The following is a 21,830-nucleotide window of genomic DNA, read 5'->3' on the forward strand; positions in this document are numbered from 1 at the left end:
GTGTGAGCAAATGTAAAACGAAAAGTAATGTTTTCAAAAACAAGTAAAATGAAAAGAGCGGCGTCAGATGACGAACCAAAAAACGTGGCAGGATAAGTACTGGCGTACAATTCAAAGAATTTTCATTGACTAAACAAAAAAACTAGACCTAGAACGGACTATGCGTGAATTGGGAAAACGATTTCTGAAAAAATCAGATCCAAAAAACAAGAAATAGAAAATTAATGTCAAAATGCCGCATGTAAACAAAAAACCACTGGCGACAAATGGAAATTTGGTTCAAACAAAAAACTGCGCAGAATGAACCATGAATGGATTGGGAAAACCATTTAGAAAAAAAATCCGATCCAATAAATTGAAAAAGTGAAAATCAAGGTGAAATCACCGCATGTGAACAGAAATCCACTAGCGAGAAAGCGAGTTTTTGTTCAAACTACATTTTCTGCCTCTACTTTAAAATTAGAGCAAAAAAACTTCACGCCGCAAAACCACTCGCTTTTTCGCTCCACTTCCTGTTTCGGCGTAACCAAAATCACTACTCCAATTTGACTTCAAAAATGAAAATGAGAACAGATCTTTAAAAAAAACAGCGCCCCAATACAATTCAAATTCTTTGAGTTGTAAAAAAACCAAGATCACCGCAATATAGCTCCGCTCAGCTTACAGCTATAAACAGAAGTTAGCTTTCAACTATTTTGTACCATGGTTGCGCATAAACATTTAATGGAAGCATTGAAAACTGCCTGCTTTGCGCTGTTTTGTTTAAAAGGTTAAGCGGTATGATCAAAACAAGTCTACATTTTTACGATTGAAATTGAATACCCAATTAGGCTATGTCATACTCTGCTTGTCTAGGACAATGTGAAAACATTTCGGAACAAATAATTCTGCGATTAATAGCTCATGATTTTGCTTAGGACCTCGTTTTCTCAATTATTGCTTCAGCTGATAGGTGCATGGAATCATTCGTTAATCATTCATAATAGCTGATATTAGAAACCACGTTTTTATAAAAGCACGTTTTTATAGTTTTGGTTGCGGGGAGGTGCTGTTATTTAAAAAAATCTTTGATATAAGTAACTTTAGAGGGCAGGAAAAGCCTAAGAGGATGAACTGAATTAGTTCACTTTTGACTCCAGACAGAAGTACCTACAACAAACTCTTTTCTGATCAAGCGGCATTCAATTGTCTGGCCCAACATTGGCGGTTCTCGGCGTGCTGTGAACTTTTAAGCCCATCCCACAGAATGAGCTTATCTGAGGCTAATTGCTGACTACTATGGCGTCAATCAGTGTCTGTCTCGAGATTCCCAACCCATAAATTGCCTTGGTCTTCCTGCTCTCTCCAAATAGGGAGTGAAAAACACCTGTAGATATAAGTTCATTATTTATATCGATTTTTCAAATTTACTTCATTTACTCCAACGGCAAAACAAGCGAACAAATGATAGTAATAGTAGCTGTATTTATGAGGACGTATAAATCAACATACCCGGCAGATTGCCGGAAAATAGCCGCCGTTGATTCCAATAAGCATGATTGGGATTGAAAGAATAGATATTGAAAAAAAAAGATTTTTGTACAAAAACATTTTTTAAGTCCGATTTATTTTGATGGCATTTCGTAGTTGAACATAACGTACTTCTGTTTCTTAGAGAGAGGCTACAGGGGCTACTATCAATACCAATAAGCATTAGAGATGGTGACTAAGACTTATAGGAACGACGTTCAAATAGTGGGCATCTAAAATTGGGCTTTATGGGTTTATCCCGTTTCTACTACTGACTTCAATTTTTTATACTGACTCTGTTCATTTTGAATTGCTTTGCTGAGCAACTGCTGTTCAAAGTCACTTTTAGCAAAATGAGAGAAGAGAGAAACTATTGAAAAAGCGGCAAAATGAGGTAAAGCAAAACATTTTTTTATTCGACGAAGTAAAAAAAAACATAGCAGGACAAGTCCTGACGTACAATTCAAAGAATTTTCATTGACTAAACAGAAAAACTAGACCTAGAATGGACTATGAGTGAATTGAGAAAACCATTTTAAAAAAAAATCAGAACAAAAAAATAAGAAATAAACAAAAAATCAATGTCAAAATGCCGCATTGTGAACAAAAAACCACTAGCGAGAAATGAAAATTTAGTTCAAACAAAAAACTAGGCCTAGAATGAGCTGTGAATGCATTGGGAAAACGATTTAGAAAAAAATCCAATCTAAAAAATCGAAAAAACAGTAAAAATCAGAGTGAAATTGCCGCATGTGACGTACAATTCAAAGAATTTTCATTGACTAAACAGAAAAACTAAACCTAGAATGGACTATGAGTGAAATGAGAAAACCATTTTTAAAAAATCAGATCAAAAAATAAGAAAAAAAACAAAAAACAATGTCAAAATGCCGCATGTGAACAAAAAAACCACTAGCGAGAAATGAAAATTTAATTCAAACAAAAAACTAGCCCTAGAATGAGCTGTGAATGGGTTGCGAAAACCATTTAGAAAAAAATCCGATCCACAAAATCGAAAAAACAGTAAAAATCAGATTGAAATTGCCACATGTGAACAAAAAACCACTACCGAGAAACCGAATTTTTGTTCAAACACCATTTTCGCACTCTACTTTAAAATTAGAGCAAAAAAATTCACGCCGCAAAACCACTCGCTTTTTCGCTCCTGTTTCGGCGTGACCAAAATCACTACTCCAATTTGACTTCAAAAATCATGAAAATGTGTGAACAGATCTTAAAAAAAGACAGCGCCCCAATACAATTCAAATTCTTTGAATTGTAATAGAAGCGCTATAATAGCCGGCTGAGAAGATGAGGGCGGCTATTAAACATTTAAATGAAATACAATTCAAGGCAGAACTTAATTATCGTCAGTGTCAAAACTCATGAGGCTAAACGGTCGAAAAGAAGGCGGTGAACTGATTTTGACATTTCCTTTCCCTTAATTATGCAACTGTTGAAAACATAAAAGCAAAAGGGCAAAAGATGATTTTCATCACAAGAGACTAACAATAGACGGGTGAAATAATCGCTTCCTTTTCTGTTGATCACTATAATCAATAGCTTGTTGAGATGCAAATAGTCGATATAAGAGAGCCATCTAGCGGCAGTCCTCTTATAAGATCCAATAAATCGTGGTTGCTAATTTACCGAACTAATTAATGAAAATTCGCTGTTTTTGGACGCGAGTAAACTTCAGTTGAACCAAATCTACTCCAAGAGAAACCACTCTCCCACCCCCAAGCCACTTTCATTTCATTTACGAGTGAAGTATAGTCTAAAATAGAGTTAAAACTCAGGCATCTCCTCAGAGACAATGGTCCCTTGTTTTGAGATAAAATAGTTCCACTCTGCAATTTCACACTCTGTTTTTTGCAACAATTTTTAAAGTGTTGCCTTCTTGAGTTTGAACACTGATTAAAGTTTAAAAATGAGCGAATGGATGGCCTACGTGACTATTAAAAGTGGCCTAAAATGTTCCATCATGACAGTAATTCTGATTCTATTACTGTAGCTTATTCAGTTGTCAAGTCTATCCTGTCCCACTGTCCAGGATGAGTCGGAAGGGGGGGGGGGGGGACGTGAAGTAGGGTAAACTGCTGCTGTTGCTGACTTGAGCTTATATAATTAATTTGATCAGGTGAACATGTGTTGATGTTGTTTATGAATTGAGTTGTTGCTGTTGTCTTTTAAGCCTGCCTGCATTGTACCCCTTGGCCCATGTGTGCACTCTGCTCATACTCGTCTTCCTTCAGTCCACTCCCGTCACTCTCATGTAAAACTCTCCTCTCAGCCTCATCTGGTATGATCTGCTTCTCTGCTTTTGGCAGCAGCTTCCGAATCCCCTGCAATTATCACTATTATTATCATCATCATACTATTATTAAAGTTTCAAAAGAATAAACTTAATCTAAGGCGCTGGAAATTTGCGCATCTCATCGAGGATTAACAGTTTAGCTTCAAAAGATTTTTGATCAAGCACGATTACACAAAACCAAGATTTGCTGAATTTAACACAGCAAAACTCTTTCAAAAAATAACATAACCGACTAACGTCGGGCGAATTGCTCTCAAACGACCAGCGAGCGGTTGGCTTTGTCGGTAGCTAGTTTAGTGAGGCTAGCTTCAGCTTAACAGAAGGGGCGTGAGCGCAGCGGGGGTGCAATGGTGGTGGGGCAACGATGGCAGGGCTGTTTTTGGCTGCACAGGGGCCCTTACGGCCTGAACAATGTGTAGGGGTGGGCATTGGGTGGTGAAGTGAGAGGGGGGCTGATGTGCGGGGGGGGGGGGGGGGGGGTCAACCTCTAAGGACCGCCATTCACACCATAAGTATAAGTCTCCAAAACATTCTGTGAATCACATACTTGAAGACCAGTGAGCTGAAAAACTTTAAGAGCACTTAATGCCCGCTGGGCGCTACCTGCTTATCCCGTTTTTGAGGACGAAAAGTCAAATGGGTCAGACGAATAATCAGTCAAGCGAAAAATCGCATTAAAAAAGACCGACAGGACTAATATAATTGCTACAAACTTCGTTTGAGAGCAATTAATTAATATAGCCGGCAGATTACCGGAAAATAGCCGTCATTGACTCGCTTGATGCACATCGGGATTGGAACAGAAAAAGAAGAGACAAATTGACTGATTTTTTTTTTGTTTTTTTTTTCAGTGTCAAAGAGTGTTGTAATTTGGCGTGCAGTTTCAGTTAGATTCTAAAACTATACTTAATTCAGCTCCTAAACTGAAAGCTAATAAGCTCAACAACGATATCAGCTAGCAAACCTTCTAATGAACTTTGATCACCTAATTCTCAATGACTTAATGACCGGGATTTATCGGTTCAACCCGTCTCTTTTGATTTTGCTCTTTTGACTTTGACGGTATTCACTATATTGCGTAATTCAAAGCATGAAAGAATTTAAAATCCATTCAGTTAAAACAGTGAGTGAAGTAAGTCAGAAGTCAAATGTGAAAATCGTGAAAAACAAAAAAACCGGATCAAAAGGTAAAGCGAATTAGAAACATAGCCAGCAGATTGGCGGAAAATAGCCGCGATAGACGCTTCAGGCCTTCCATGGATTTGAAGCAACTAAAAAAAGATAGAGAGATTGACCACTAGACCTTTTGGGTTAGATCCGGTCTGTAATTTTTATGAGACACATACGATATATAAGGAAAAAAACCCTAAGGGATCTTTTTCAAAACCTATATTCGAAACCATAAACTCAAGACTCTAATAATCAAGAATTAGGGAAAATACGTTTGGCAAAACTTAGATGCACACTATTGATCTTTAACTAGTAAATTGTCATAAAATTTAAAGTTCATTAATTGATTTCACAAGTCATTTTTTTAGTGAGGTAAGTTCCCAGTATCTTCACCACTCTAAGCACTTGAAGGACTACTAAACGCGGCTAAGGGCCTCTAGTGAAACTTGATGCCCGCTGAGCTTTACCTGTTTATCTCGTTTTGAAAGCTCAAAGTCATGAAAAGTCATCAAAGTCATGAAAGTACGGGTAAGACGAAACAAGTCTGTTAGACAATAAAAAAAAAATTAGGAGCGCAATAAAAGCCGCCTGGAATTGCTGACGCGGCTATTTAAAAAAAAAACATAGCAGGACAGGTCCTGACGTACATGTCAAAGAATTCTGATTGACTGAACAAAAAAATAGACCTAGAACGGACCATGCGTGAATTGGGGAAACGATTTCTAAAAAAAATTAGATCCCAAATACAAAACATAACCGACTAACGTCGGGCGAACTGCTCTCAAAGGACCGGCGAGCAGTTGGCTTCGTCAGTAGCTAGCCACGCTTTAGTGAGGCTGGTTTTAGCTTGATTCCACTCTGCTACTTTTAGTTTTATAGCCTTGTTAGTAAAAAAGTCAAAAAAAATCTGATAATTTAAAAACTTGAAAAATATTGCAAAATTTAGAAGAAAAGCTTCCAGATTTCGCAACGAAAATGTTCAAAACTATTTTTTGTCTCTAGAGTTATGTCAAGTAACCCATCTGCAAGACTTGAGAAGCTTTGTTGGCCAGTAATGATCGTTAAACTCAGAAAAGGACAAAAATCTTCAAAAATTTTGAAAACAGTCCAAGCAAATTTTAACAAAATCTTGCTAAATTTCAAGATATTAAAATCTTCAAAAACCATTTTATTGTCTCAGGAGACTATCCAGTATCCATATTTCAAGCTTTAAAAAGTTTCACCAGCTCAAAGACTCATAAACTTGGAAAATTGCTGATATTAAGTTCTTGAAAAACATTCCATTACATATAGAAGCTATGCAGTAACCTATAATCAAACCATAAAGGCAGTTTGTCGGCTCTTGAGGCTGGATACACCTAAAAATCACACAAATTTACAAAAAAAAACTTGAAAAAAATTGCCAATTTATCAAAAAATTGCAAAAATTTGTCTTATTAAAAAGTTGAAAACTAATTCATGGTCCATAAAAATTTTTCCGTAGCATATTTCTAAACCCTTAAGGAGTATTTTCTGGCCCCTGGGTCTGGAAAGACTTGAATAATGAAAAATAAATGTCAAAAAATTGAAAAAAATCGCAAATTTTGTCAAAAAAATGCAAAAATTCGTGATGTTAAAATGTTGAAAACATTTCACTACCGCTAGAAACCATGAAGTAACCTATTAAAAATCCTAGAGGAGGTTCCTTGACACCTAGGGCTAAAAACTCAAAAAACTGACAAAAATTTTCAAAAAGCTTGAAAAAATTGATTGATGGGGAGGGAGGGGGATAGGTAACGTGGGTTGGGGGGCAACATCGCCGTGGAGGGGCAATATTGGTGCGGGGGGTCAGCAGTGGGGTGTCTTCCTTCAACCTCTAAGAACCGCCCTTCACATCATAAGTATAAGTCTCCAAAACAGTTTGAGCTGAAAATCTCTAAGAGCAATTAATGCCCTCTGGGCGCTACCTGTTTATCCCGTTTTTGAGGACGAAAAGTCAAAAGCGTCAGACGAAAAATCGATCAAGCGAAAAATCGCATAAAAAAGATCGACAGGACTAATATAATTGCTACAAACTTTGTTTGAGAGCAATTAAAAATAGAAAATCAAAATGCCGCATGTGAACAAAAAACAACTGGCGAAAAATGGAAATTTGTTTCAAACAAAAAACTATGCGTAGAATGAACCATGAATGGATTGGGGAAACCATTGAGAAAAAAAATCCGATCCAAAAAATTTAAAAAAGTTTAAACTACGTTTAAACTTTTTTGCTTAGTTTTTGTTTAAATTACGTTTTCTGACTCTACTTAGAGTCAGAAAATTAAAGCGAAAAATTTTCACGCCGCAAAACCTCTCGCTTTTTCGCTCCACTTCCTGTTTCGGCGTGACCACAAATCATGAAAATGTGTGAACAGATCTTAAAAAAAGAGCGCCCCAATACCATTCAAATTCTTTGAATTGTAAACAGGAGAGCACCTAAATAATAGCCGCTTTAGAGGCTGACGGCGGCTATTAATCATAATCCATAACAAGGCAATGTCTCTTTAATTACACCTGACTTGAATGAATCAAAGCTTGGGGTGATTGTGCTTCTTAGATGATAATGATTGTTCTAGCTGACCTTGAGTGTTTCAGGTGAGGTGAAGTCTGAGGGTGGGAATTTGACGCTGTATTTGATGATGAGTCTGCCTCTGGATGAGGGGTCCCTGTGCTCTGGCATGCCCTCGCCAACTACTGATTTATACTCCCCGTCTTTTATTACCTCTCCTGAAATATTTACACATACAGTAAATAAAATGACGGAGAATTCAAAACTCAGATGAAATTATCCTTAAATTCACCCAATTAATTTAGGAAAAATTAACCTACAACAAAAATCAAATACAGCCCAGCACTAAGAAAGGTAGAAAAGGCCTTAACTAACAGATTGATTCCACTGAAGAGTGATATTGTTATTCTCTTATTGTATTGAGCTGCATTTGTGCTCACTTTTACAGCACAAAAAGCAACAATGGCGGACTTCGCGTCATCAAACTTCAGTGGTATAAATCAAACAAGGAGGATCGGTAATCTGCGTTGCGCGCTGACTGCTGAAACCTGAACAAATTTTCGTTTCGAATGAAATCAGGATTTTGGTTGATTTGAATTCTTGTGGGGATGGGTGCGTGTTCGAACCCCCCCCCCCCCTCCACCTAAAAGCAAATGGCAAATCGCGTTTGTTGGAATGGTTACAGCCGAGGAAGAAAAACCGTTCCTGAGCTGATAGAGAAGGACTATAGCATTTATGTGGTAATATTAAAAATTTCGTCCTATACAGAAAAGGACTCAAACTTGGAAACATCTTAAAACTTTCTGAAGCCCTAAAATTGTATGAAATGTATTTTGCGCTATAAAAGAGAACTCAAAAATGATTTTTGTCGACCTGCTATTTGCATGTGTGGAAATTTTTGTATCTATGTGGTTGCATGTATGCACACATATGTACGTTTGAAAATATACATTTATTTCTTTGTTTATAATAGAGAAATCCATGGAGGATAATTTAATTGTTCAGCTGAATTTATTTCTCCCTGATCCAAAGATTTTAAATCTTAGAAACCGCTCCTGAGCTTCAGTGTCGTTAACTTCACGTTTCTCTCCTACTCCATGGCAAGCAGAACGCAACAACTGAAGACAAAAACGGTGTTCCAAGCATGTTTCTTTGGGAATAGATTTTTCAACACCTCTCCAGCTATCATTTTTAAAAAGATCAAAATTATTTACAAAGAAAAATGTAAGGCTAAACAGTAAGCGCAACAGTATGCAATAGTAAATGCTAAAAATAAAGAACGTAAAATTTCAAATTTTTATAGAAACCTTAAAACTGATAGGGAAAACAAGGTATTCAAGAGCAATTGAACTTAAACCTTAAATTAAGTAAAATGAACCAAATTCAGCAAGAGATTGGATGACAAAGTATTTTTCTACAAGGAGAATAATTGTCAATGGAACTGTAAAATGTGAGAACTATTCAAGGATAATGAGCCACCTGAACAGTTAAAAAGAAAGAACACAATTGTGTCCGCAGGCGTCGCTAGAATATATTTTGATAGTGTTACGGTATTTGATTACAAGATTGAAAAAATACGAATAGATAATGAATACTGGGAGTTAAATTTCAACCTAAACGAAAACTCGTTCAATAAATGGTTTCAATAAGGTTAACAAGTCAACGTTGGAGGTAAGTTACGAGAGCACCTCAGTCCAAAATAAATCAAAGAGTTCATTGTAGTATTTACTGTTTCCTATTTATCTAAGCATTCAGTAACCCTATGGTCAAAATTTAGAATAACTTTTTCTGTCGACGGTTTAAACAAAACCGTAACACCCATTGATAGAGCATCGGAAGGGCCTACATCCACAAAAATTTGAAATTAAAACGGAATAAAAAATAAGATTCATATAATCTGGCTCAGAAGTGTAGCGATTGCTTTGAAAATGAACACAACACTACTACCGCCGCCTCCTTCTCCCACTGATAAAAAGTGGGAGTTTAAGTTTTATCCACAACGTAAAGTCTGAAGATGTATTTCGCTACTCCATTAGATTAATATTTTAAGTTGAACTAATTTTCCTTAGATTTTGTACATTACTCATCTTTTTCGGTTTCCGTTTTAAACGTTTTGCATTCACTGTTTTCTATATACATCTTTAAAACGAAAAATTTAAAATAAATGAATTAAATACACATCCACATGCAAATAAGTAAGCATAAAAGTTTCAAAATTTGAAAAAATAGAATTATCAAAACAAACAAACATTGACAAAAGAGCAGTTCCAGACATTTTCCAATGAGGTAGTTCTTGAATGTTAGTACCGAATACAAAGTCGGCTTCGGCTGCGTGATAGAGATGATCTATCATTAGAGTACATTTGTTTGTTTTACAGCAAAAAAGATTTACACTTTAGGTGGAATCGTGGTGACATTAAAAACAACAATATGAGAGACCTGTTGTCCGAAGAAACAAAAATTCGTTCTTGAATTAAGAAATGGTACCAGTTAACAGTATCCACGGCCAATGATTATACGAGACATATTTAAAGGAAATCCAAAAAAAAATTTAAACCGATCTTCAAAAACTGAAATCTGGAAAAATGAAGTAAAAATTCAAAACAAGCATTTTTTGTTAAAAAGCTGATGTAAAAACAACGTTATTGAAACAAATCTTATTTCAGTAAAACTACTTTTATATCAACAAAAAATTTTTAAAAATTCCAAGAAACCTTTTGAAAATCGATTTTTTCAAAAACTGACCAACCGAAAAAAATTAAATTCCCAAAATTTGCATTTTTATTTAAAAGCTTATGTAAAAATAGACATTTCTGAAGCAAAATTTATGTAAATAAAACTCAATTTTAATCACAAGAAAATTATTTAAAGAAAAAATTCCAAACACATTTTTTAAGAGCCGAATTGTTTTCAAAAACTGACAAATAGAAAAATAAAAAGAAATTACCAAAATGTGCATTTTTTGTTAACAAGCTAGTTTTTGTAAAAACAAACTAACAAAAAAATTTAAAAAAATAGGCAAATTAAGTTTTGAACAAGACCACCATCCGGATCCATTTGATAAAAAAGAAGTATTCTCTTTGGGTAAATGAATAATTGAGAGAGTTACGCGCAAATGAAGTGAAGCATCTGCAGATAGATTTTATTAAGTAGATAATACCGAGCTACAACAAAAGAAATGCATCAGAACAAACATAGCCGGCAGATTGCCCGAATAGCTGCGAAAGAATAGACCTGCGTGCCATATAATAGAGATAGAAACAGATACAGATCTAAATTGAAAAAAAAATCGACGCCGCTCAAAAAACTAGGTAAAAAAACGTTCAAATCAATAAAGCTTTTTGAAATTCATTCCACAGAAGCCTCTTATAAGGGACCTTTCATGCACATATGAGTTCCTTTGACCTCAAACAAATTCAAATTAAACTTAAGTTTTAAAGTGCAAAAGTCATTTTATTGAGTGAGGTAAGTCACGTATGCTCAAAATCTAATCACGCAAATAACCTAAAAACTTTTGCTAAAGCGAGTGAGAAATGACGTCACGCGCGCAAATGCCGTGAGTGAGAGGAAGAAGTTATTCAGAAATTTTGACTTTTTCAGCTTTGCTGTGTGAACAAATGTAAAACGAAAAAGAGCGTCAGACGACGAAACAAAAAAAAAACATAGCAGGACAAGTCCTGACGTACAATTCAAAGAATTTTCATTGACTAACCCAGAAAAACTAGACCTAGAATAGACTATGAGTGAATTGAGAAAACCATTTTTTTTTTAAAATCAGAACAAAAAATGAGAAAACAGAAAACCAATATAAAATGCCGCATGTGAACAAAAAACCACTAGCGAGAAATGAAAATTTAAATCAAACAAAAACCTATGCCCAGAATGAGCTGTGAAGGGATTGGGAAAACAATTTAGAAAGAAATCCGATCCAAAAAATTGAAAAAACAGTAAAAATCAGAGTGAAATTGCCGCATGTGAACAAAAAACCACTACCGAGAAACCGAATTTTTGTTCAAACACCGTTTTCTCACTCTACTTTAAAATTAGAGCAAAAAAATGCACGCCGCAAAACCACTCGCTTTTTCGCTCCATTTCCTGTTTCGTTCGGCGGGACCAAAATCACTACTCCAATTTGACTTCAAAAATCATGAAAATGTGTGAACAGATCTTAAAAAAAAAGACCCAATACAATTCAAATTCTTTGAATTGTAAAAATTCTTTGAATTGTAAAAAACCAAGAGCACCGCAATATAGCTACGCTCAGCTTACAGCTTCGCAGCTATAAAAAACAATTATTGCAACTGGACGCATTTCCCGTGGGGTAATTAAGATACGATGACAGCTAATGACAAAATTTCCTGTTTTAATGTTTGCTTTTATAACCGAAATCGTTCATAACGCAGACTGAATTTGCAGACAGCTACTCATGAAACCAGCTTCCCAAGCTCCAGTCACAAACTGAAAGCAGTAGAGTTATGGACATGCTACCTGTGGTGTATATCAGACGAAATAACGCATGTAAGAAAATGCATTTCTAAAAACACTTATTTTGCTGAACTTCTCTAATGTCACAGTACATCAAAAAGAGTTATTAAAATGACACAAACTGCCATCCCAAAATACCGAACTACACAAAAAAGGGCTAGAACAGAAGGGCTAGAATAACAGGCGCAAATTTTGCTTGAAGGTATTTTAAAACTGCAGCTACAATATCAGCAAAAATTAAGCTACGCACAAAAGTGAGTTGAAAAACGGATTAAACCGAATGAAACTGATTTGGAGAGAGCGTAAAAAAAGTTTTAATGCTAAGTTCAACAAAACAAAATGAGCCTAACCATCATTTTAGCAGATCGTAGAGATGCAAAAGTGCTTAAACGTAGCCGGCAAAGTGCCGGCGAATAGCGGTCGTCGAGCCCCTTGCTACCTTTCAGGATATTGCAACAGGAAAAGAAAAAAGAGAAGAGACTCAAATTGACCAAACTTTTTTTTAAATGTCAAAAAGTGTTCTGGAAATTTCAATCAGATTCTAAAATTATACTTTATTCAGCTTCTAAAATTAAGGTTACTGAGCCTAAAACAATTGCCAGTAATCACTGTAAAGAACTTTGATAATATAATGCCCTATGATTTAATGGCCGGGTCTTATCGGTTTATCCCGTTTTATCCCCTCTTTTGATCTTGATATTTTTGACTGCGTCGTGTAATTCGATTAAAGAGGGAACTTAAATTTTATTCAATTGAACCAATGAATGAGGTAGTCAGAAGCCAAACGTGGAAGATCAAAACTAGTAGCGCTGAAAGTGTATATACTTTTAGGGTCATCATGTTGAAAACCCAAGTCTTCCATTAAAATTGTTCAGAAGGGGGCATAAAATAGAAAAAAAAACGCTTGTGGTGCAAAAACTCCTGATTGCGGAGGGGCTCTAACCCGCGATCTCTCGAATGGAACGTCAACTTCTACGTTATACGGGCTATGTTCGGTCATCGTTAACAATCGGTGTTATTTTAGTAACAGATTAAATTCTGAATAAGATCACTCTGAATCACTCTCAAAATATCAATAAACCAAGTGTGTCACAGATGTTCTAGAAGAAAACGGTCAAGCAAAAATTTTGCATAAAAAGACACACGCTTACAATATTTGCTTCCAACTTCGCGCGCAATCAATTAAAAACCATTTTGTTAACGCTCAACACTAATCGTCAACCATCGTCAAGCCCTTCAAAATTTCAGTGGTCTCTAAAGATCAAAAAATAGCCATAATTTTCAAAAAAAAAACATAAAACTTTGCTAAATTTGAGATATTATCATCTTGACAACAATTTCATTGCCACTGAAAACTATGCAGTAATCCATTTTCAAATCCTAGAGGAGTTTCATTGGCCCCTGAAGAGCGACAATCTTGGAAAATGACAAAAAAAATTGAAAACGAAAAACGTAAAAATCCGTAACATTTCGCGTGTTTGTTTGTATTACTAAACCGTAGCTAAAAAGGGACATAAAAAGAAATTATGGCTCGCAAAATACCTTCATCAACTTTGACAAGCGTCAATTTAAAACTAATCGCACGAAAAATTCAAAATGACAAAAATTGTGAAAAATTGTACCATTCTGGCATCAAAAACTCTCGAAAATGACCTTTCCAGCTCGAATTTCCAGCTTCAGCACTTTAAGTACTTTCAAGCCGTGGTTATTAAAGTATTGTAGGAGCGCTCTTATTACGACCCAAACGGGAGATATGGTATCTTCAGATGATGGAAGCAAGCTTACCTGGTAGTGTGGATAGCACGATCGTCCTGTCATCCAGGGTCTTGAGGGGTCGTTTGAAACCACAGAGAGCCTCAGTTAGGGTAATCTCCATGTTGAGGAGGAGGTCATTGTGTCTGCGCTTGAACACCTTGTGTGGCTTCTCATCGAGCACTATTATGACGTCACCTGCCTCCAAGCCTGGCTCCTGGTCGCCCTCTCCGTAAAAACTGATCTTCTGTCCATCTTTAGAACCTATAACACAACGTTTACGAAAAACCGATTCTTGTAACCCATTTTGAGATTATTTTGGTGTCATTAGCACTTGACAAAGCCGAGAACTAGTTTTGAATGATGTCATGACTCGTATGTCACAATGATTCGTATTTTTTTATACGGCACCATTTTGGGCATCATTTCAATCGTAGCTGTAAAAAGTCATCAATTTGAGATCTGCTGCATTCGATTGTGTTGAGAGCAGTTTTAGATAGTGCTATCACCTTCAGATGTCACGGTCGAAAAAAATCAATCGGGAAAGCTCAAATCACTCAAATGCAGCATTGCGAAAAACGTTGAAATTACAACCTCCCAACAAAGGATGTATTTATTAGAAACAGAAACGAACAAAATCAAGAGAGAAAGAATTCCATCAAAGTACTATACAATCAGTCTCCAAAAAACTAAAAAAGCAAAATCAAAACATAGCTGGCAGATTGCCAGAAAATAGCCGCAATAGCTTCGTAGATGTGCAGTCTAAAAAAAAACAGTAAAGACAGAGCAAAAAAATTCGTCTTTTCATTGAAAGTCAAGTGTAACCAAAAATTTAATCACGCGAATGAACAAAACACTCACTCCACTAAGAGCAAAAAATGACGTCACACACGCATTTCAGTTGAAATTGCATGAACGAATGAACAAAAAGAAGATTTGAAGTGGTTGTGACGTCATATGATCGTAACAAAAATCGCGACGACGAAAAAACCAAGAGAAGGCCAATAAAAGCCCCAGCTTTCGCTGTGCGGCTAATAATAAACAACGTAGCTGGTAGATTGCTAGAAAATAGCCGCAATAGCTCTGTAGATCTGCAGTCTGAAAAAAAACAGTAGAAAAAAGACAGACCAAAAAAATTACTCTTTTCATTAAAGGATGAGATGTTAAGATTTTTATAAAGAATCTATATAAGTTATTAGCTGCTCTCAAAAAATCTTCATTTAGAGTAACACACTTTCACTTGACCTTATCTCTTTAAATTAAATTAAAGAAAAGTCATGTTCAAAGTGCGGACGGATGTCATTTGTGAAAGTGAGGTAAGTTACATGTTAACAAAAAACTCGCTCTACTAAGAGTGAGAAATGACATCACGCACGCAAGTAGTATATAGATGAGCGGAGCTGCCCGGGGGGGGGGGGGGTGGTGACCCACATGTTTTAAGATAGGGTATAGCGATTTCAAATCATTTTGGTCACCGTTCAATTATCACAGTAATGTATAAAGATAGGTAATAGATTTTACATGTATTAAGATTTGATTTTTGACAGTATTGTATAAAAATGGGTAATAGGTTTTACATGTATTAACATTAGAGTTATGGGAACAACGTATAAAGATAGGTAATAGATTTTACATGAATTAAGATCTGATTTTTGACAGTAATTTATAGAGATAGGTTTTAGATTTTACACGCATTAAGAATGCAAATAAGACAACATCGCATTAAGATTGGTAATAGGTCTTATGTATAAGATTTCTCATTAAATTTTTCATCTCAAAATAACAAAAAAAAGATTAACAGATAGCAAATTGGAAAATGAAGCTGTGTTATATTTTTAATTGCTCTTGAACGCAGTTCATAGCAATTATTGTAAACTTGTGTGTCTTTTTTATGCAAGTCTTTCACTTGAAATTTTTGCGTTTTTCTCCTAGAACATTCTTTGACTGCTAAAGTGAATTTTTCACGCTTTCGTTCTTCATTTTTGAGTGATCGCTAGTGCTCCAAAGTTGCTAATATAAAAGCGGTTGGAGCATGGCAAAATTAAGTGACTCGTAGCCAAGTTGGTAGTGAGTTTGGCCATGGAGCGAGAGGTCAGTGGTTCGAGTCTCGGTGGGGTCAAAGTTTTTTGCACCCATAAAGAAAAAATTGGTCTAGACTAAAGAACATCAATTAAAGTGCCTCGCATGTCGTTCATGAGCAAGTCTTCCGACATTTGTCGGTTTATGTTTTTCTTTCAAGATGAGTCATCTTTTTATGCTAATGTTTTAAGTTACTTGGTAGCAAACAGTGGTCAATAAGACTAAGTGTAAGGCCGAAAATTCTACAGTGCTGATACACTTTCAAATATTCTGAGAAGCACCTGTGTTGAGAATAAGCTTATTCTAAATAAAGAGGTTTCTATAAAATGACTATCGATCAAACTCATGATTGTTGTAATTAATAGTTCCTAAATCACATACTTATTATGAATGATGTCACAGCAAACTATAGCTATTTTCAGAGACTGTACAGGTAAAAAGGATTATCTCAAAGAACTGATAAAAACGAAACAAAACAATCAACTCAACTCTGGGTTAACTGGAAGAAAAATGGATCAAAATAGACCTCTGTTGAACTAATAACATTTTATTGGTCTCCTTATATGGATGTCTACATTGATACACACAAAAAATTCTTATTGATAGCTACGATGAAAGTTATTCAGTCAGAAGTGCTAGAACAAAAGGGACTTTAGGAATTTCTAGGTGTTTCTTTATTTCAGAAGAGTAAGTCGTGCTTGATTTTTTCATCCAGGGTTGTCTCAGATCTGGTCAACACCTTGCGAAATAAGTCGGAAAACTTTTACATGCTCAGCTTGAACTTTAAAAACCCGGTTCGGGTTTCCCATCAAGAATGATTACTTTAAACAGTGGACTCATCAATTTGAAAAAAAAACTTTATTATAATCACATCACATGTTCACAAGCGGACAATTGATTTAAATGTATAAAATGAATGAATCAGAGAAGAATCAGAAAATTTAGATTATCAAAGGTGTCGTATGAATTCCATCTGCATCCACAATTCGTTTTGGATAGAAAAACGAGAGTCCTTTTTTTGTTTGCTCATAGGTTAGAATTTGGTGATTTATAGTTCTGAATCCTCTGTTAGTTGAGGCTATATTCACTGCATCGTCCAGGACTCGTCTGTCTTTCTGTAAAGGTCCATCACTGTTTTCTTCCAGAACACTCTTGTTAAGTCCTTTGCTGCTGAACTTAGTTTTGTTCGTTACTGAATTATAGCAACAGTAAGTTTTGCTACATAAACATAGCATTTCAGTACATCGGAATTCCTCTTTGAATATTCCAGGCTCACGCTTGTCATGTTTTATATGCTTATCGCAACAAGTTCTTGGGAAAAAATTACTTGTACTATTAGCATGAAAAAATCTGTGCAGTCATTACTTCTCATCTCATTCCAAATACTCCTCATTTCTGGTTTAATGCATTCATAGAGATTTTCATGAGCCAGTGCCAGATACAGAGAATCAGTGTCCATTTCAAGCTCATCAAATTTCTGAACATCACAGAACTTGTCAAAGAAATTGTAGTAGAGCTCCAGCATTCTCAGTTTTGCATACTGTAAGATAAAGAATCCAACAATTATTGTTTCACGATGCTCAACAGTGCTTTTTGCAAGCTCAACCTCATATATATCTGTCGAAAAGTTGCTCAATCTTCTAAAAAGACGATTATTAATAGCTTTATGCGTCTTTTCATCGTTAAGATAAAGAGTTTCTGTGTGTCGACTTCGATCCATAATCTGATAACCATACGAGCTGTTCCCAAGTAATTTCATAGTTTCAGCAACAACGCTAGAGTCTGGATTTTCATCACCTTCTCGTCTTGCATCAACAACAGATTGTACAAAACCGTTGAAACATCTTTGCGGGATATACTCAAGGAATCTGTGGATTTTGGTACAGCGGAGACCAAGCTTCAAATAGAACTTTAATAATGGTGTTATGACTATTCCATTGTTTAATTTGTAACTCGAAATCAACATTCGTTGTGGTTTTAACAATAACGAGTTTCTTTCAGCATAATCCAGCATGAATTTACCTATATTCTCTCTTCCAACATCACAGTTTTTGAAAATTGGAGGAAAGTTTGCAAATCGTTCACGAAGCTCTTCAGGAACTTCTAAATCACACTGTACATATCCGAATAATTTATCTTCCTGTATCCGCATCAACAGCGTCTCACTGCTCAAAGGTATTTTGTAGGGGACATTTTTTCTAACGTGGTTCTTCAACATGGAGTTCTTCTGAACATGATCCCACCATTCACATTCTCTCATCTCTATAACTTTGTATCCTTTCTTTTCTAGGTAAAGCTTTCGTAACTTATCAGACTCACGCTTCCGGATACCATTCTCAAATTCGTCCTTATCAAGACTTGGTTGAGTTTCTCTACAGGGACAGAAATGGTAGTAGCATCCAAGGGCTTCAAAAATTGTTTGGCAGTGACTACAAAAGCCATCCACAGTAAAAGAATCAATTTTTTTCTGTTTTCCAGTTGTATAGAAGCTCTCAATAGTACATTCGGGTCTGTTTGCTTGATAGAAAGCCATTACCATGTTCTCAAACTTCCTGATTTTGTTTTGACGAGCTTTGAACTTTTGAAGATCGCTATCAAACTCCCATCTAGTGTAGAGTCCAGTTGGCATCGCTTGGCACATGGAGAAAGGGTACAATTGGCTAGCATCTATTCCAAGTATTGCTTTACAGACATTATTTGACCTCCGGATGAATGTTTTGTCTACAACAGCTTTCCTCGTAAACACTATTGATGGACCACCAGTCATTTCACTTCGTATTTTCTCATGCAAGTCTTTGTCAGCTTCGATGAAAGGGTAAAACTTTCTATCAGTTGATTTATGAAGACAGATATTTGCAAATTGGGTAGTGTACACCCAAGCTTTAACATATCAATTTTCTGATCGTGATAAAATATCATCATTTTCTTCAGTGCTTGCAAAGTTGGTACAACATCTTTGTTGTTATACCAACGAAGGAAATCTCGAAAAGTTTTCATTTTCTCCACCTTCCACAACTCTTCTAGGAGAGCATAGTTTTCTATTCCAGTTCTAGGCTTTTCTTTCAGTCCCATTTCCCGGAGAACTACCGACTCTTCTTTTCCAGATTTAATCAACTTTTCGATCTGAGCGAAATCTTTTTCCAGTGGATTTAGGTTTTTCAGTTTGCTGAAGAAGGAATCGTAATGTGGAAGATGGCTACAGTCATGTTTCGATGGCGAATCAAACCATTCATATGGGAAATATCCTTTTGTCTCTTCGGATTGATATGCTTTCAGAAAGGAGTCCAGAGTTGTTGCTCCACCGAGAACATTTACTATATCGAGAAATTGAATATCCCCAAATTTGAAAGAAATAAATTGATTTGCCTTCTTGATTACCGTAGGTGTAACAGCTTTGTCGTTGAGGAGATGAGGAATGAGATAGCTTTTGATTAAATTCAGATCATACTTTCCACTGTGGAATTCAAAAACTGGTAGAGTGTCAACATAATTATTGAAATGATACTGGAGATCAAGGAGCTGCTTTTGTTGGTATCGTAAGAAATTTTTAGAAGCATTTCTATCTTCTGTTTCACAACTGATAATTGATTGAGTTTCGGAAATAATTTGCAGTCTGCAGGAAACATCATTCAACCTGGTTTTGATCTCTGATTCTACCTCCAAGAACTTGGATCTCACATCCACCTTGTTTTTTGCTGCTAGTATTTCCAGTTGAGCTACAAAGGATATGATGAGACGATTAGGATCGTTTTCGCATATGAAAACTGGTTGGTCCAACAAATTTGAAGAGATTGATACCGATACAGGTACATGAGTACCAATCCATGATGTTGTCGCTGTGTTATTGATATCCACTGAATGAACACATATTGCTTCGAAGTCGAAAACGGCTAAATTTTTGAAGAGAGTATCATCTTCTGGATAAGCTATTGAGAAGTTGTCCAGCTTCTCAAACAATGTTTCTCGCAAAGAATAAACACCTCGCGGATAGACATTTTTCACTCGTTCTTTACAAGTTTTCAAGTGACGATTGAAGTTTCCGGAATGGTTGAAAAAGACATCACAGCTGGGACAACGAAACTTCTTGAAGAATTTGTTGATATCATTAACATAACAAATATGGTTGTTATACCGAAGCAATTTGATGTTTTTATCATATCTTTCAACGCTTCGTCGAACAAGTTCACCAATAATTTCACCATCTTCAATGTCAAAATCATAGACGAAACTATTTTGTTTTATCAGTTCTTCAATTATAGGAATTTGATCAAAGGAAACACCTGCAAAATGTTCGGGGTCGCAACCACTTGCAGTAACAAAATTGTGAAATATTTTAGTTGCATTTGGTTCAACATCTATTGATCCGAATAAATGAATTGCAATTGCACGGAATAAACACAAATTATCGTTATACGGTTCATCGTGTCCGTTTGAAACGAGACAATTAACCTCAGGGTTCCTTAACAATGGTTCTGGAAGTGGAGTATCAGTGCAACCCATAGGTATATTTGTAAGAAGCGCTGCAAAAACGGTAACATTTGTGATTACTGTGAACCGCCATTTTGAGTTTTGACGTTCTTTTGTAAATGTTTCAATCAAGTCAAGTTTCTCGATTTTGTTCTGAAGGTTTAATAAGTCGTTTCTATTGCTTAGAAGAAAAGCTTGATCCAGGAGTAAGTTATTTTCATGCGGATAATAATATCGGTAATCGTTTGTCTCTACATTTTGCAAAATAAACCCCAATGCTAGGTTAACTTTTGCAGCACATTTCAGTTTTGTGAAAACTTCATCGATTTTTTCATTGATCTTTTTGTTGTCCAAATCTGATAAACTGAAGTTGAAAACTTCTTGTCTACCATGCTCAGCATGCATATCGTCAAGTAAATGTTGACAGGCTGCCAGTTCTTCGTTCAATGACTCGCTATCGTTATCAACTTTCTCCATAATCTGACGAACACGGTTTGTGCTTGAGGACCCAATTTTTGCGCTGGCTTGATGTGCCGTTTTGCGATGCAGTTGAAGTGAGTAGAAACTTGGGAACTGTTTCTGACAGACAACACACTTGTTCAGTGTATTACGAACTTTTGCTCCGTGAGCCTTCGCAATATGGTATGACAATTCTGCAGCATTTTTTGTCGCAAAAGTACAATTCCTTTTCTTACAGTAAAGCGTCCCCATCATACATGTCTTCCTGTGGCGAGCAATATGAGCCTTTACAACAGATTTTCCACAATTTTCACAGTTGACGGGTAGGTTTCGATCTTTTGCAGGCATTTTGTAATAATTGGGTACGTTTAACTATGGAATGAACAAATAGATGTTTTATTTTTATCGAAAAGTATTGACAACTGAGTCTTAGAATATGAAGAAACAAATGTCTCTCAAGTTCTGCAGAAAATCAAAGTGTATTCATGAATACATGCGAGCAATAAAGTTGAAATATTTTTTTATGTTACTAAAAATAGATTTTAATTCGAGTCGTCAACCGATCACAGCAAAATTTGCAGAACTTCGGGAAATTGCGACAGCCTTTATTCATGTACAGAACTTCAACAACCCTGATTTTTTTTCTTAAAGTCTAGACAAAGTTTATTCGGTTTGTTTACTTAATGTCTCGGTTTGTTTACTTAATGTCTAGACAGAATTTGTTTACAAGCAATAAAAATAACAATGTAAAGAAATTTCGTCTTCGAACGACCTTGAAATTTTGTTTACACCATGTTATCAACTCAAACCCAATAATTCATAGAGGTATATCACTATTTACTCACTCAGTTTAGTCTCTTACTATGGTTGAAGCTATGTACGAAAACAGTCCTGAATACTTCAAAAAATTTCAAAAACGATTCAAATACACTATTTGCGACACAGAACCAAAACCTCAAGATTCTGGAATAGAAAATTTTGCATACGGTTATCATTCGTCTTCGACTCTTATCGATGGTTGTTCGTTTGGTTCCAGTCATTGGCATCTCATTTTTGAAGATACAG

At 35.8% G+C, this 21,830-nt stretch overlaps 1 protein-coding gene across 1 annotated transcript in view; it reads right to left on the reverse strand.

Annotated features, from left to right (window-relative positions):
- Nucleotides 1-3,380: 3,380 nt before the first annotated feature.
- Nucleotides 3,381-21,830, reverse strand: part of LOC142340273 (dnaJ homolog subfamily A member 1-like) — a 99,739-nt gene continuing 81,289 nt past the window's right edge. The window contains exons 5-7 of the mRNA XM_075390851.1: nucleotides 13,794-14,024; nucleotides 7,596-7,741; nucleotides 3,381-3,854 (exon numbers count right to left, since the gene is read on the reverse strand). Of these exons, the coding sequence (XP_075246966.1) occupies nucleotides 3,699-3,854; nucleotides 7,596-7,741; nucleotides 13,794-14,024 (533 nt within the window). The 3' untranslated portion in view covers nucleotides 3,381-3,698. The remainder of the gene's footprint in view (nucleotides 3,855-7,595; nucleotides 7,742-13,793; nucleotides 14,025-21,830) is intronic.

This window comes from Convolutriloba macropyga, chromosome 1 (genome assembly GCF_964194025.1).
Source record: "Convolutriloba macropyga chromosome 1, txConMacr16.3, whole genome shotgun sequence".
NCBI classification, from domain to species: domain Eukaryota; kingdom Metazoa; phylum Xenacoelomorpha; order Acoela; family Convolutidae; genus Convolutriloba; species Convolutriloba macropyga.